A 13,365-nucleotide genomic window follows, 5' to 3' on the forward strand; every position below is an offset into this window, starting at 1 on the left:
CGACTTTTAATAAATCCAACCAACCAACCAACCAACCATCACGCCATCACGCTCCTGCTATGGTGGGGACCTTCTTCACCATGCTTCACAGTCTCATGCAGCAGTGTGATACTCCGTTGTCGTTCCTACTGCCGTAGTTTGCTGTACATCTTGATCTTGGTAGTCCTGCCACACCCCTCTCCGTCTCCATGCTCTTCTTTAGTCTTTCTCGCTTCTTTCCTGTTTGTCGGTGTCTGTCTATGTGGGAAACGTGGCTGTGGTGTCTTTGATTGATGCTGGTGGTGTGAATGTTGCCTGCTCAATTCTAATTTTATTGATCTCCATGTAGTAGGAGTGCAGGACGTGGTGGCTTCCGGGGTTTACTACGCCTAGGACTCGGGGCTTTGGAAGACTCAGAAAGCAACCACAAAGATCGCCCCCTGCCATTACACGCATGCGTATTATTACTTATTAGCCACATACATTCACCGCATGATCCATGCCACTCTCAGGGCTATGATTAATACGTGGTTCAACAATTTAATCGTCTCGTTACTTGCATCTCGAGAAGTGCTTACTCTCAAATTTATGCACTGCATGTACACTAAAGAATCATAATGAAGTTCCATTTTCTAAGGAGAACATAAAGATGGCTAGTCCTTGTGAATGCTATGTGAATAATGCATTAATGATACGTACTAAGAATAATGTGCCGGTCATAAGTAATAATTTGTCATGCAGTATAACACCTGAAAGAGGGCAAACTTTAATAGCTGATGGATGCATGTTGGTATAGATTGATGACTGTGTTGACTCAATGATAATCTTTCTGGAGGATAGCGTCTGTCAGTACAATGCCGAGGACAGCACAAGGCAATACAAAATATTGAATAAGATTGTCAACAGATCAAGTTAAACTTAGAAATTAGAACTAAACTAACTGTGGATCTTGGCATCCTGTGACACAAATAATGTCCTTATAGATACCATTTGAAAGCTCGAGATCTTTTATAAGTATCTCTACTGTCTTGTTCTAGTGGCGTTACATTGACTAGAGACACACTATACCAAAGTAGGCAAATCCTCAAACAGCTCAAGAAAAGGGCTTGTCCGCCATATTGTTGCTCTATATCGAGAGACCGGCTTGGAAACTGTCGAAGCAATTGGTATCCAGCGGTCCCAGACCATCCAGTAGCTGACTCAGGTGGGTTGTCGATCCATTTGCGGCCGTGCTGGAAACTGCAGCCTGCATGACATTGGTTTGAGACAAGTGGCTGCTGAGCTGCTCGGATCGGCTGGTTTGTGACTGTGCGAGAGTAGTGCTGGTTGCATTCGCCAACGTAGTCAGAGCGGTCGACGAGGAGAAGTCCAGGGAGTTCATGGTGGCTGGGTGCGGAGAGGAGATGAAGAGCGAGTGCTGTGAACCTTGCAGAGATGCCAGATCCTCAGCCACGGAGAGAAGGTCCTCTGGCAGGCCGGAGTCCGAGCTACTGGGGTACCTGGGTGGTGGCCCACCGTGCTGCTGCTGTCGTGAGATGGGCATGTTGGTAAGGTTGGGCGTGCTGTTACACAGGGATGTCGCACTGTCCAGACCGGTCCCGGACGACAGGATGGATGGCATGCTTTGGTTTAGATGCTGGTTCGTTTGGCTGTTCAGGACCGACAGTCCCAGGGAAGCCATGCCAGACGACGGTAGGAGGCCAGCGGTCGCGGGTGGCAACCAGTTGCTGTTCTGGGTGGCTGGGGCGCGTGCTGTCATCGCCGTTGCCAGGGGTGTCGGGAAGGATTGTTGCATAGAGGTGAAATCACCTAGAGGCACACATATAAAAGAACAAATCAAATAGGAAGAGTGAGCCACGTTCTCCTAATATCTTAAAATGTGCTAGTAATGCTATGGGAGAGTCTACGAGCTGCCTGGTTACTGCCATGCACACATCACACTATCTGGAACATGTACAATGTATGAGCAAGCATACATTCACAAACATCCACACGTCCTAATGAATTTTCATCATCACCCCTGAAGTCGAGCAGTGCACACATGAATAGCTATGAGAGACTAACGTACCGAATAGGAAGCAGTTGTTCGCTGACTGCTGTGCTTGCGATCGGATATGCTGCTGCTGATGAGAGGCAGCTGCAGCAGCAGCAGGGAATCCCAGTGTGTTGGGTGTTGTCGCCATCATGCTGGTCATGTCCTGGCCGTGATTGAAACTGCTGCTGACCGCCGCCGCCGGATTGTAGATACCCTGCTGCTGGAACTGTGCGCCCAGCCACTGCTGATTAAACTCCGTGCTTGGGAATGCCGTTGTGGCGTCAGTCTTGGCCATGCAGCTCTGCATCCACCTCTCCTTGGAGCGCCGATGCTGAAACCAGACGAGAACCGTTCGCATACTCAGACCTGTCTCCTGGCACAGGCGTTCCCGCACCTGTCGGGATGGTTTCGGGTTGACGGAGAATGTGTTCTTCAAGATCTCCAGAATTGGCCCTTTGATGACTGCCCTGGCGGCACGCTTTCCAGGAGTCTTCTTGGTAGACGACTGTTTCTCCTTCTTGCTGCTGGCATCCTCGTCAGAACCTGATGGGCTTGGAGCTGAGTTGCTCGTGTCTGTTGATGGCGTCTCGGCGGTGCTGGAGTCGGTTTTGCTTGACGTGGCCAGGTTGGGCGATGAGGGTGATACAGCGGCACTGCCTGTGTACAGTGAGAGAGAGAAAGAGAGAAACAATACTGTAATGAATGCTGATTTAAACAGTTAGATATCGCCACCGCTAGGCAGATGATTTCGCTTCAGGTTGTTGGGGTGCTGAGCTGTCATGGCATTCAATAAGTATACCATACACATGTGCTTCAATTATTATTTGAAGTATAATAATGTACATGTACATCAGCGCTGATCAGGATTTAAACACGTATCACTATGACAATATCACGTGACTTACCAGTACTGGTGTTAGTGGAGCTAGCGCTGGCTGAAGATGCTGTGGTAGTAGCGCTCATGGGCGACACCTGGTCGCTGGTACTGCGGCTGCCGCTGCTGCTCGTGGCGGCGACGCTGCTCACGTCTTTGCGGAAATTGGCTCTGTCCAGGAGTTGGTCGTGACGTCCGCACACCACCTTGCCGTCTAGTCCACCGTAAAACTTCTCTCCGGTCTGCAGAGGGCGCGCGCACAGGCTGCAGTTGAAGCAGCGCTGATGAAAGACCTGATCCAGGACTTGATGAACCATATCCTCGTCTCGAATACCCTGTCTACACGAAGCGCATGTCAGTGAAGTGCTTCCAGCGCTGGTCCTGAAAGAAACAAAGAAAGCAGAACACAGGAAAGAATTCCTTGTCAGATTCTTGTCTGTCGGAGCGAGAGACGGATTGTAAAAGACTGACTTTTGCGAGCAATGTCGCGTGTTGAGTGCGCTCAAAGGGCATGCCATGTGCCTGATTCCGTGCGCCGTTTGGCTAAGGTGGAGCACCATTCACTGATCGACACACGTACACAAGCTGGTGATTCACCCAATGTCCAGTGCCAGCAGTATTGTCTACTCACTACATTGATAGCCTAGCGGAGTGAGTTTTGGCATATCCCTTTGTGGACAGCTTCCACTGCACACCTCATATGCTACGCTGTACCCTTTATATCCTTGAAACTCGAATGTTACCTATTATCACTCAGAATACGATCAGGCGGACAAATACTATCTAAACTTCGAAAATGGCCACTGGAATGCAATGATAATCACGAATGCAATTTTCCTGTGGGACTGTTACCCTCGGGAGTCAACGGTGAAGAAGGAATTGTTCAACTGAACAAAACAAGGCCCAGGGTGGTGATATAGGTGCGAAGGTTTCGACGGTAAGAAAGTGAAAACAAGAAGGCCGGGTTGGTAACGTCGATAAGGCCATTGCGGTGCTCTGGCAAAGTGTGTGATGGATTGACAACCGACGAGGACACCACTATGACTATGAGATGGCACTGGCAAGGCTACAGCAAAGGCTTGATCCGCGCCGCCCGTATGCCTTGCCCGTCCTTGAGCGGGGGTGTCTTTGACTGCCACCGTTCAAGTCGTCATATCAACGTTGTGTGACGATACTCCTTCACGATCTGGACAACAGCGTATTCCCGATGGCATGCCTCTCGTTTCGCTTCTAGGCAATGGTGCGCTGCGAGATAATGTCTGCGCGGACATGCAGATATGTGTCATTGTCATCGTAATGAGTCCCATCTGCAGGCGCTACGCTTGGCTGAAGTGGTGAGGATGGGCGAAACTCTTTTACCCTTGCTTGGGGAGACAGCGGTGAAGCGAATTTGAAGGCGATCAAGTACCCCCTATCTTAACATCCACAAATCCAATATTCAAAAACCACACAGGGAAGAAAGGTTAAGTGGAATTTAATAATTTGCCTTCAGGGCAATCCTGAGCATAGCATGGTCTTGACCTCGTCAACTAGGTTACTTGCACTTGCTATGTTGTACCTTATGATCGATTGAAGTATGTATCTCCGGGGTAGACCTGATCGCTTACCCTGTCAGCGAGGTGCGAGCCATTCTTCCTAGATCCAGAAACAACATCGTCCTCTGCTCAGTATGGGAGTGTTGCAATGAAGGCATGGTCGAAAGACTTTACAGGAATAGCTACTATCATCAGAGGCTTTTGAACAGAATAGGTAGGGGGTGTTTCAGAGGAAATCCTTTCCCGGAGCGATGTAAATCTCTCTCGCGCTGCTTGTGAAGTATTATGATGTGTGCAGAGGTCCTAAATACGAAATGGCACAGTCGAGCTTTTGGTGGACCTGCCTGGGGAAATGCTCTGCAGTTCACGCTCTGGCAAAGTGGAGGTCTGGGTTCGTCATGCATGCGGAGGCGCTAGGCTTTCATAGACGATGGTCAACCGACTCACCTGGTCCCTTACATGTACATTAAACATACAAAAGTGGTGCCCTGTGTGACCGCACCAGTGGAGGGTGGTACCACTACATGTACAAGTGCTGGCGGCGGCAGGCGCGCACGCATGAGCTGTGACGGTGCCTGTTCGCTTATCTTCGTACGGAAACCGGCAAGAAAGCGGTCAGGTTTGACCTGCTGGCGAGCCATAAAAAGCACAGCTGTGACAATGACACGCGCCTGCGTTGTCCATTGGCGATCCTCGCTACGAGGTATAGCGTCTGAACCAGTGATAGTCATGTTGGCTATGACGACAGCCAGGGGGAATGGTAATCTTAGAGTTGGGAGCACGAGACCAATGTCTTCGTCTTCAATGAGCCATGGGTAGGTGGGCCGAATCGAGGACTTCCCAGTGCGGATAACATATGTCCCAATCGTCAAGTAAATTTAGGAAGTTGTATCCACTGGTGCACACGCTCAACAGTATGTGCTAGGTTTGCATAGCAGATTTGTTGACAAACTACACTCTGTAAAGTTATCACTCTTTCACAATGCTTTACTAACAAATGACTGCAGTGAACCTGTGATTCCCCCCCCCCCCCCCCACTAAGCATGGTGAAGATCCTACAAGGAGATCCCACCATTGGGACTAACTACACAGGTGGTAGACCTCCCATCTAAGTCATGTTCTATTTTCCCTCCACAGCTGCTGCAGTCCACCATTCTAGTCATACTCTTCACACCGTGGCGGCGTTCATAAGGTAATGATTCAGCACCAACAGTCAGTATCCTACTTGTAAGTTGTATGCCTATGCTACAGTAGGATCGACGTTGAGCACCCGCCGCTCAGATCCACTGCACTACATGTACAAACACACTGGTACTTTAACTCTCTAGCTCTGAAGACCGCGAGGTGAGGCCCAAAATTACTAAGATAATGTGGTAAGATCAAAGCCAAAGGTTCGAGCTAAATTGGGGAAGTGCCTTAATTCATCCCTCGACGTGCAAGATGGTACCGAGTCGATACTGGCAGGTCAGACAAAATCCGATGTTCATTTCTGCTTGACTGCCCGTGACGGCAAGCGGAACAAAGCAGTTCACGTCGAACTCAGTTAACTGTCCTTGTCTTCATGTATCGACAGGAGAACATGGCCGACTTTTAAGATTATTTTTTGGTCTAATGAAGATCTGATAGTGAGGAGGATCGACGCGAGCTGCGTGAGGGGCGACACGCGGGACATCACTTAGCCATTGCGTGTCGAATGCGATTTCGACCAGATAAGCACATGCAGTTGAAATGAAGGACATCTACAGAGACCTAGTACACTGCTGATGTGTGAACGGCGTTGGCACAGTAACGGGTATGTCCCCATGCACGAAAAAGGGCGAGCCGCATGAGCGCGAACGATAATGTCAATTAGCGATCACTACACGTATTTTTCAGATTCTTCGACTTCTTCAATTATTTGCAGGCGAGGCAAGCATAGGGATTTACCTTGTGTTGGGGAAAGTAGCACCCAGCGGACGGAACATTGCTGTTTGACACTGGTGCTGATGTAGCTGGGCTGCACAATGCTGCTGACGTTGTTGTTGCTGCTGATGGCTGGGGTGGTAGGTAACACCTAGTGTTGAGCTAAGGTTACTTCCGTTGCCGAAGGTCATCATTCTACACAAGCCTTTACCCTTCGTAGTCGCGTCACGTGATTGTCTTGGAGTTCTCTGAGAGTCTGCTGGTAAACTTACTCACGGTCAAAAACTCTAGCACCAACAAGTCGAATACGTTTTGCTCACCTAGCAGGGGGGACTTCATTTCGAAAGTGAAAGTAAACAGGAACACCTCCGTTCTTTTATAGACGGTCTCTCTTCTCCCTCCTTGCCACGCGCCCCTGTCTGTTGCCAGCGGTTGGTGCCAGGCCAGAGCAGCATGTAGATGCATGCTATGTGCTTCGGGGGACATGCGCACGTCACACGCACCGACTACCCAAAGCCAGAAGTCAAGGAGGAGAAACTCGAGAGTGCACGCATGCAAGGTCAGGTACTGGATCTACTGGAGCATCTTAGACGAGACTTTGTGCAGTGTGTTGGGGGGGGGGGGGGAGCGAGCCTGGAACCAAACATGGCATACAGACACACGTGATCAGGGAAAATACGTCTGTAGAATCACGCCTTGTTGAAGCTCCACTCCGCGCAGAAAATAGCAATCCGTGAAGGCTACTCAGCCAGTGCCTCTCCAGGGCTAGTACGATGCACATACAAGGATCTAATCTTCTCCGCGTTCCTCTAGCCAACCATGTAGCTCTCAGGCTGTTGCACGTGCAGCACAGTGGTCGCCTTCGTATTATCCAATGGGAACCAACACTGACCGTACAATGGACCATAGCCAAGCTACATAGCCATTGCAGGGTACTGTCCAAGAGCAATGGCTATGGGGGTATTGCCACTGCCACTGGGATGTGTTTGCTACTGAGTATTGGCACTACTGCGAAGGGCCCATGCACTCAGCTGGTCACTGAGTCGTGTCCACGGCTGACGTCAGGACTCAGGAGGCTGGTGGTTTTCGGCCAGTACAGTTCCAGCGGACTAGTGTGTCGGCCGTCGGGACTAGGGACGGCGCTTCCATGTTAGGACAATATGGCCCTCATGCAACCAGTATATGTGTATGTGGATGTGTGTATGTGCATGTGTGAATTAAATTGAGGGAATCAATGCAGGAATGCGAATGACAGATCAAGAAAGCCCAATCGGTGTGGCCTCGGGCCGTGCCAGCGCAAGGAGTTGCCAATAGCAATGCCTTGGCATAGTGGCGAGTTTCTCGCGTGCAGGAAAACAAAGGGCCACACCAGCTCCGTGTTGACCTTAAGCGTCCAAGCAACATGGTGTTGCATGGGCATGCTTTGCTTGGCTGATGAGTAGCCTGCTCTTCAATCGCTCCGCAAGAATACCTTAGCACCGTGTTGGCACTCAGCTATCATGTAGAGCGAATACTAACCAGTGCAAGGGAAGTGGAGAACAGAACCTCTAGCTAGATGAGCACAAGTCTCTTCCTCTTTGCCGCGCCACTCATGTTTTCACTCGATACGCTCATCGGCGGTATTGTGGCGGTCGTCTCTGTATGCATGTTCGACCCTACATGTAGCGCTGTGGAGTCCCGTCAATCCAGCGCTGTAGTCCTCAAACTCAAAGCGTACATGCACTCGTTCCTATGGGGGTCAACAACCGGGGGCATGTACTGTCCTGGTCCGTGGCGAAAAGCATAGTCCGCCACGCTCTCTTAGTACGTACTGCGGGCCGTGTTGGATACTACAGCTAACCAGTGCCAGTACGAGTGCAAGAGCTCTCCAATGAGTAAACGTTGAGCTAGGTAAGCTCAGGCCGTCAGGGCGCTACAAGCCTACAGTGATAGTGCCCGTCCTCGCTTCGCAGCCCTCAACGCTTCTTACTCCGAGTCAAGAGGTGAACATGCACTTGCGCAGTACCTGTGTGCAACGTCGAGCCTTGTTTGGACAGGTGTTACGAACCTCCCTGGACGCCCTATTATGTAGCTTCAAGTGTACAGGTGTATCATGGGAATGTCTGAATTCTTCCCGTCGTTAGGCGTCTTTAAGAAAAAAACCCGGAGAGGGTACGACCATGTGTGATACAATTTACACGTCACAGAGGATGTGCATGGATGGTGTGGCATTATAATGATGATGTGGCATTGGTACTGTACACTTCCCAGTCTTCAGTCAAGTATGTATACGTATGCTACACGATGCCTAGAGCTCCTCCCTGACCAACTGGCGTCGATGTTCGATACTGGCAGGTGACGGAAGTACCTTGCGTGGCACGGAAGCAAGATTTGATCCGATCGGCACGAGAATATTGACCCAGTGGCTGCATGCTGGTTAAAATGATAGAGGCAGGGGTGACAGAACAAGTACATGACGGTATACACAACAGCCCCAGAGTTCTTCATACGTATCCTCACACGGAAGCTGGTGTTGTTAGACGTGTACTGATGTCCACAACAATACAAAATATCCTCTAGATCATCTTCTTATCGTCATATCTGCACTCGATTCCCACCGATTCACATCGTGCCTACATATACTTGTACATGACTGCAGTACATTCATGCACGTTGTGTGCTCGAGAACGAGCGGCAGTTACAACCCGCAGTAACTGTTCCTCAGTGGATCTGGCTAGTTTCACCATGTGGGTCTGTGTCGGCGCTTCTTGTAACAGTCCTTCAAGTCTACAAATGTAGATAAACCAGCGACGTTGATGAACTGCCGCCAGTGCCGGGTCCGCTTTTAGCCATCTGAGCAGACGCCTGATGATGAAAATGGCTCAGGCAGAGCTGTGACAGATGCTGGGACATGGAACTTGTATACTACAAGAACGTGTATTCATAGCTCAAAGGCATCCATTGCTTGCGAAGGAGCACTAGTATATTGCAGATAATGGTGGAATCCCTCTATGCCTAAAGTCTCAGTCGTATTTCCATATGATAGAAATTGTAGGTGATCTCACAATAGAGGAACTCGGGTTATAACACTATCTGGCGTTGCCGGCAGCGCCACCATGTCATTGACATGGGGTAGAGAATAGAAGACTCAATAGCCATGTTCTGGTAGGCCCCGGTACATCACTTGGTAGTACTTGTACCAGTAACACCACCAGTACCCGTACATCATGTATTCAGCTACACTCACACTTCTAGATATAGCACTTGCTGAGCTCAATTGTACGAGAGCATTCGTTCACTAATACGAGTGGTCGATGCGCAAAGACTTCCTTGTCATGTTCGCGAGGGGTATCTCGTGCCTCGGTGGCAAGGAGCTTGCTCACACTACCCCACACAGCCACAACAAGAGGGACGGCATAATGTATGAACCAAGAATATACCAGCCGGGAACAAACGTCCACGCGTTGCCTAGCTCGTAGTACCGTCCTACTCTAAGTCAACATGTTGCACTGATCACTACAATAGTGTGCACTGGCCAGTACTGGCGATGGATAAAGTACGCTGTACGTTCCTCATAGTCATGCATCATCACATGCAATGATGCAGTAAAAAACTCACACATTGTTCACACCCACTCCATAACAATAATAACATGTTTTTTACCCCCCCCCCCCCTCCCTCTCCCTCCCTCGGATCTTCGTGGAATGGTTAACTTTTAAAATTAATACATGTATGCTCAAAAAGGCGGCGATGCTCACATTTGAACCGAAAACACACTGAGTGACAGCCTCCCAAAACAATTCACACCCAATGGGCAGTGTGTTTAAAAACATAGGGTGTTCCGGTATAAATATGTACAATGCAAGTATGAAGTTCAGTGATTCCCTTTAATTGTCGCCTCGCGGACATTGTGTACAAGACACATCCGTTTTAATGCGCCTTGTACCCATCCAAAGGGACTAAACTGAAATTCTTGGCTTCATTGTCAGCCTGCACGAACCTATTGCGGTACCATTCCTGTCTAAAGGACAGCCTTAACTTAAACGCGCATGACGGTCTCCAAGAGGAGTCGAAGGGACACCCCATTGGTGGGTTGTTCGTAAGATGCCCTCGGGCAATCGGCGTGTGTCTGACAGTGATGTTTCAAAGTAAGAGGGTGAAGGCAGAACATTATAATATTATTATTAGAACTGTTCGCTACTCGTCCAGTGAGACTGTGAGTGGATGTGCAGAATTGGTCGGCCAAAAGCGCAGTGTGAAATGGTGGACTGGCGCTAACCGAATCATTAACAGTTGTTATGAGCATGGCCCAAGCAGTCGTCCCATCGACTACTCCGAGAGCATAATAAAAAAATTAATATTAGTGTCCTAACTGGCAGCAGAGTGAGACGAGTAATCTTACTTTCGCTGAGGCACTGCTCCGGCATCGTGTGTCTTCTTGAAGTTGTGTTCCATCATCTCAGCAATGGGGGCAGCGTAAGTCACGAAGGCACTATTCCGCCTCATAAAACTGTGTGACTGTGTTACCGAAGAGTACTGGTCGCCGGGTACCAATACAACCACAGCTTCTCCTATTCTACTATACGTCAGTGGGTTTCTTCTCAAGATCCCTAAGATTGGCAACTAAGCAAGAACGAGGTCTAGCAATCAACTGTCGACCCTAGCAAGACGCAGCTGAAACTGAAAGTAATCCTCGCTAAGCCTTGCTAGAAAACCGTTGAGACGCTCGCGTTCCGCCTAGCAAGCCGGGACAGGTCGCGAGACTGACAGTGGACGAGCGGGAAGAAACCCAGAGGAGCAGGTGTCCCACGAAAGCTAGCGCTGCACTTTGCGTGGTAGCTTTCTGGTTAGTGTTCTGATCTTAGTGGAGTGTATTTCTGCGCGTGTCTGCCTGTTTTTTTCATAGCAACTCTTCCAGCAAGCTCATATCGATAGCTTGCTAGATGTGCAGACAACGTTGAAGTGAGGTTTTGCAGCTGCCTCCCAGCATCCGCCTCCTCGTCAGTTCTTAGCAAGGAGGCTTTGTTTCGTCACGCATTGTCCCTGCTGATTTCTCAACACTCTCGTCGCGGAGACGAACGTGTGCAGGTATACAAACACCCTGGAGACGATATCGGCGACTAGCAAGCTATATTAAATTTTTGATCATTGCCATTGGCAGAAATTTTGCAGTTTGCTGGGATCACGAGTATGTGTCTACTCTCTACTGTCGCGTAGAACTCTAAGTCTAAGCATACACTCGATCGCCCATGTTCTGCTAAGCGCTGACGTCACAGGACACCCACCACTCGACACCGCAGCTTCTTCAATACTCAATAGGGTGTGGAGTTACCCTCTTCGCGCGCTGCTTTGCACCCCGTAGCAGAGCGCTGCTCAGCTCCAAATACGGTCAGACCGCTGTGGAGAGACTTTCAACTAAAGCACTATGTTACGTATTACCAGTATGCACTGTGCAAGCGTGACTAGTGGTCAATGTGCCTGTCGTCACGCGAATACTCGCGACCTACAGTATGTCACATGCACAAGCTTAAGCTGTACATTCTTCCGTGATTTCCACAGCACTTGATGTGGCGACTAAGTTTTAGGCAAAGTAGAATAGAGCGTGTTCTATTTAGGGCTCTTTCGTTCAATTGTTCTGCATCTTTATCTCGGTATTTCGAACAAGATGTCAATGTTCGTCGGTATGAAGTGAGTCGAAACGGCACAAGACCGTTATGTACCAGGACCAGGAAATTCATCATGGTGGAACCCTACTTGTTCTGGTGTCTGGAGAGATTAGGACTTGGACGGTAAAGATTACAATGCATGCTCACGCAACTGGGAGTACATGTCCAAGAGGTTGTTGCATTGATTGATGAGAGTAGTATCTTGGAAGGTCCCAGCATAGCCTGTACCATGGCTAGGTGCCCGCAATGTTATGTACTAGTAGTACTGTACCAGGGCGGTGCTGCAAGTTAGTTTGGGGCACACAACGCAACATCCATCCGATGGCCGAGTCGGCGACTGAAACCGCTACTGGCATTATCAGATGTTTTTCGCAATAATAATTTACCTCCATGCATTGTATGGACGAGCTCGCCTGGTCTTGGGCGTTGATCGGGAAACGTCTTCGTGTGAAATCACACCATAACGAATGATATTCAGGTTCGATTACTCAGATGGTAAGTCGAGGAAATATCAAATTGAAAAACATGGGAAACAGTGGGGCACAAGTAGAGTCCACCAACTAAACCAGATTCTTGAACAGTCAGACGTGCACAACACAAGCGATATGGAGCAGTGCTCAAGCTCACGTTCATGTCCTGCACTGCCTCAGTACTCCTTGGGGGAGGATCCGTGAAACAAAATCAATCAATCCTTGTCAGTCTGGTGGTAAATTGTGCACGTCTGACTGTTCAAAATCTGGTCTAGTCGGTGGACTCCATCCCATTACTTGTGCCCCACTGCTCTCCATGTTCTTGAATTTAATTGTCGACCACGGTAGTTTTTATGGTGCCCTAGGGCCTAGGCCCTTCCAGCTAGCAAGCAGCGATACAGTCGACATGGATAGCATGGAACTTGAAGAAGCAGCAAGCACGCCTTGATTGTCCTTGTTGTTCTGTCGCCATGGATATATACAATGACGTACACAGTACAGTAAAAAAATTTCTTCATTTAATGAAGAAAGGACCAATAAATAATTAATTACGAGTTATGACGAACAGTCCACCAAGGTAACGAGATATTAATAGTAATTATAGTCGGATAGTGCGACAACAAGGCACAAAACTGACATTCTACCACCTGACGCCTAGCTCCAACACATGTACGAGGCGAAAACCAACAACCTTCCAACACGTTACTTGGAAGGCTCAGGTTAGGAAAGGTCCAAAGAGGGAAAGGAAAGCGCAACGAAGATGCGCATGAGCTACATGTATGTTCCACGGCAGCAAAGAAAGCCGAACATCGCTGGATAATGGTCCTTTCGTCTTTCTTCATTGAAACTAGTGGCTCAACATCCGAGTTTTAAACAGTACAGTATAATAATAATAATAGGATCAGTTGAATTTGAAGTTCTCCCA

The 13,365-nt window shown here is 49.0% G+C and overlaps 1 protein-coding gene across 4 annotated transcripts; it reads right to left on the minus strand.

Moving 5' to 3' along the window:
* Positions 1–503: 503 nt before the first annotated feature.
* LOC135814149 (LIM/homeobox protein Lhx5-like) lies at positions 504–11,174 on the minus strand. 4 transcript variants are annotated; one of them, XM_065327220.1, is made up of 4 exons: positions 10,707–11,174; positions 2,920–3,269; positions 2,048–2,671; positions 504–1,788 (listed from the first exon to the last, which is right to left on the minus strand). In XM_065327220.1, exons 1-4 carry the CDS (start codon positions 10,808–10,810, stop codon positions 1,106–1,108), a joined length of 1,761 nt encoding a protein of 586 aa, XP_065183292.1. In that variant the 5' UTR covers positions 10,811–11,174; the 3' UTR covers positions 504–1,105. The 4 variants fall into 4 exon arrangements, with proteins under 4 accessions (XP_065183292.1, XP_065183291.1, XP_065183294.1 ...); XM_065327219.1 differs by lacking the exon at positions 10,707–11,174 and adding an exon at positions 6,350–6,680; XM_065327222.1 differs by lacking the exon at positions 10,707–11,174 and adding an exon at positions 4,496–5,028.
* Positions 11,175–13,365: the final 2,191 nt, after the last annotated feature.

This window comes from Sycon ciliatum, chromosome 4 (genome assembly GCF_964019385.1).
Source record: "Sycon ciliatum chromosome 4, ocSycCili1.1, whole genome shotgun sequence".
Classification (NCBI taxonomy): Eukaryota; Metazoa; Porifera; class Calcarea; order Leucosolenida; family Sycettidae; genus Sycon; species Sycon ciliatum.

What these genes read in the sequence shown, in the direction of transcription:
- LOC135814149 (XM_065327219.1), bottom strand. Translation starts at nt 6,519, where the DNA reads ATGATGACCTTCGGCAACGGAAGTAACCTTAGCTCAACACTAGGTGTT. An exon ending in GCTACTTTCCCCAACACAAG is followed by an intron (nt 3,270 to 6,349) that starts GTAAATCCCTAT and finishes TGTTTCTTTCAG; the next exon opens with GACCAGCGCTGGAAGCACTT. An exon ending in GAACAACTGCTTCCTATTCG is followed by an intron (nt 1,789 to 2,047) that starts GTACGTTAGTCT and finishes GTGTGCCTCTAG; the next exon opens with GTGATTTCACCTCTATGCAA.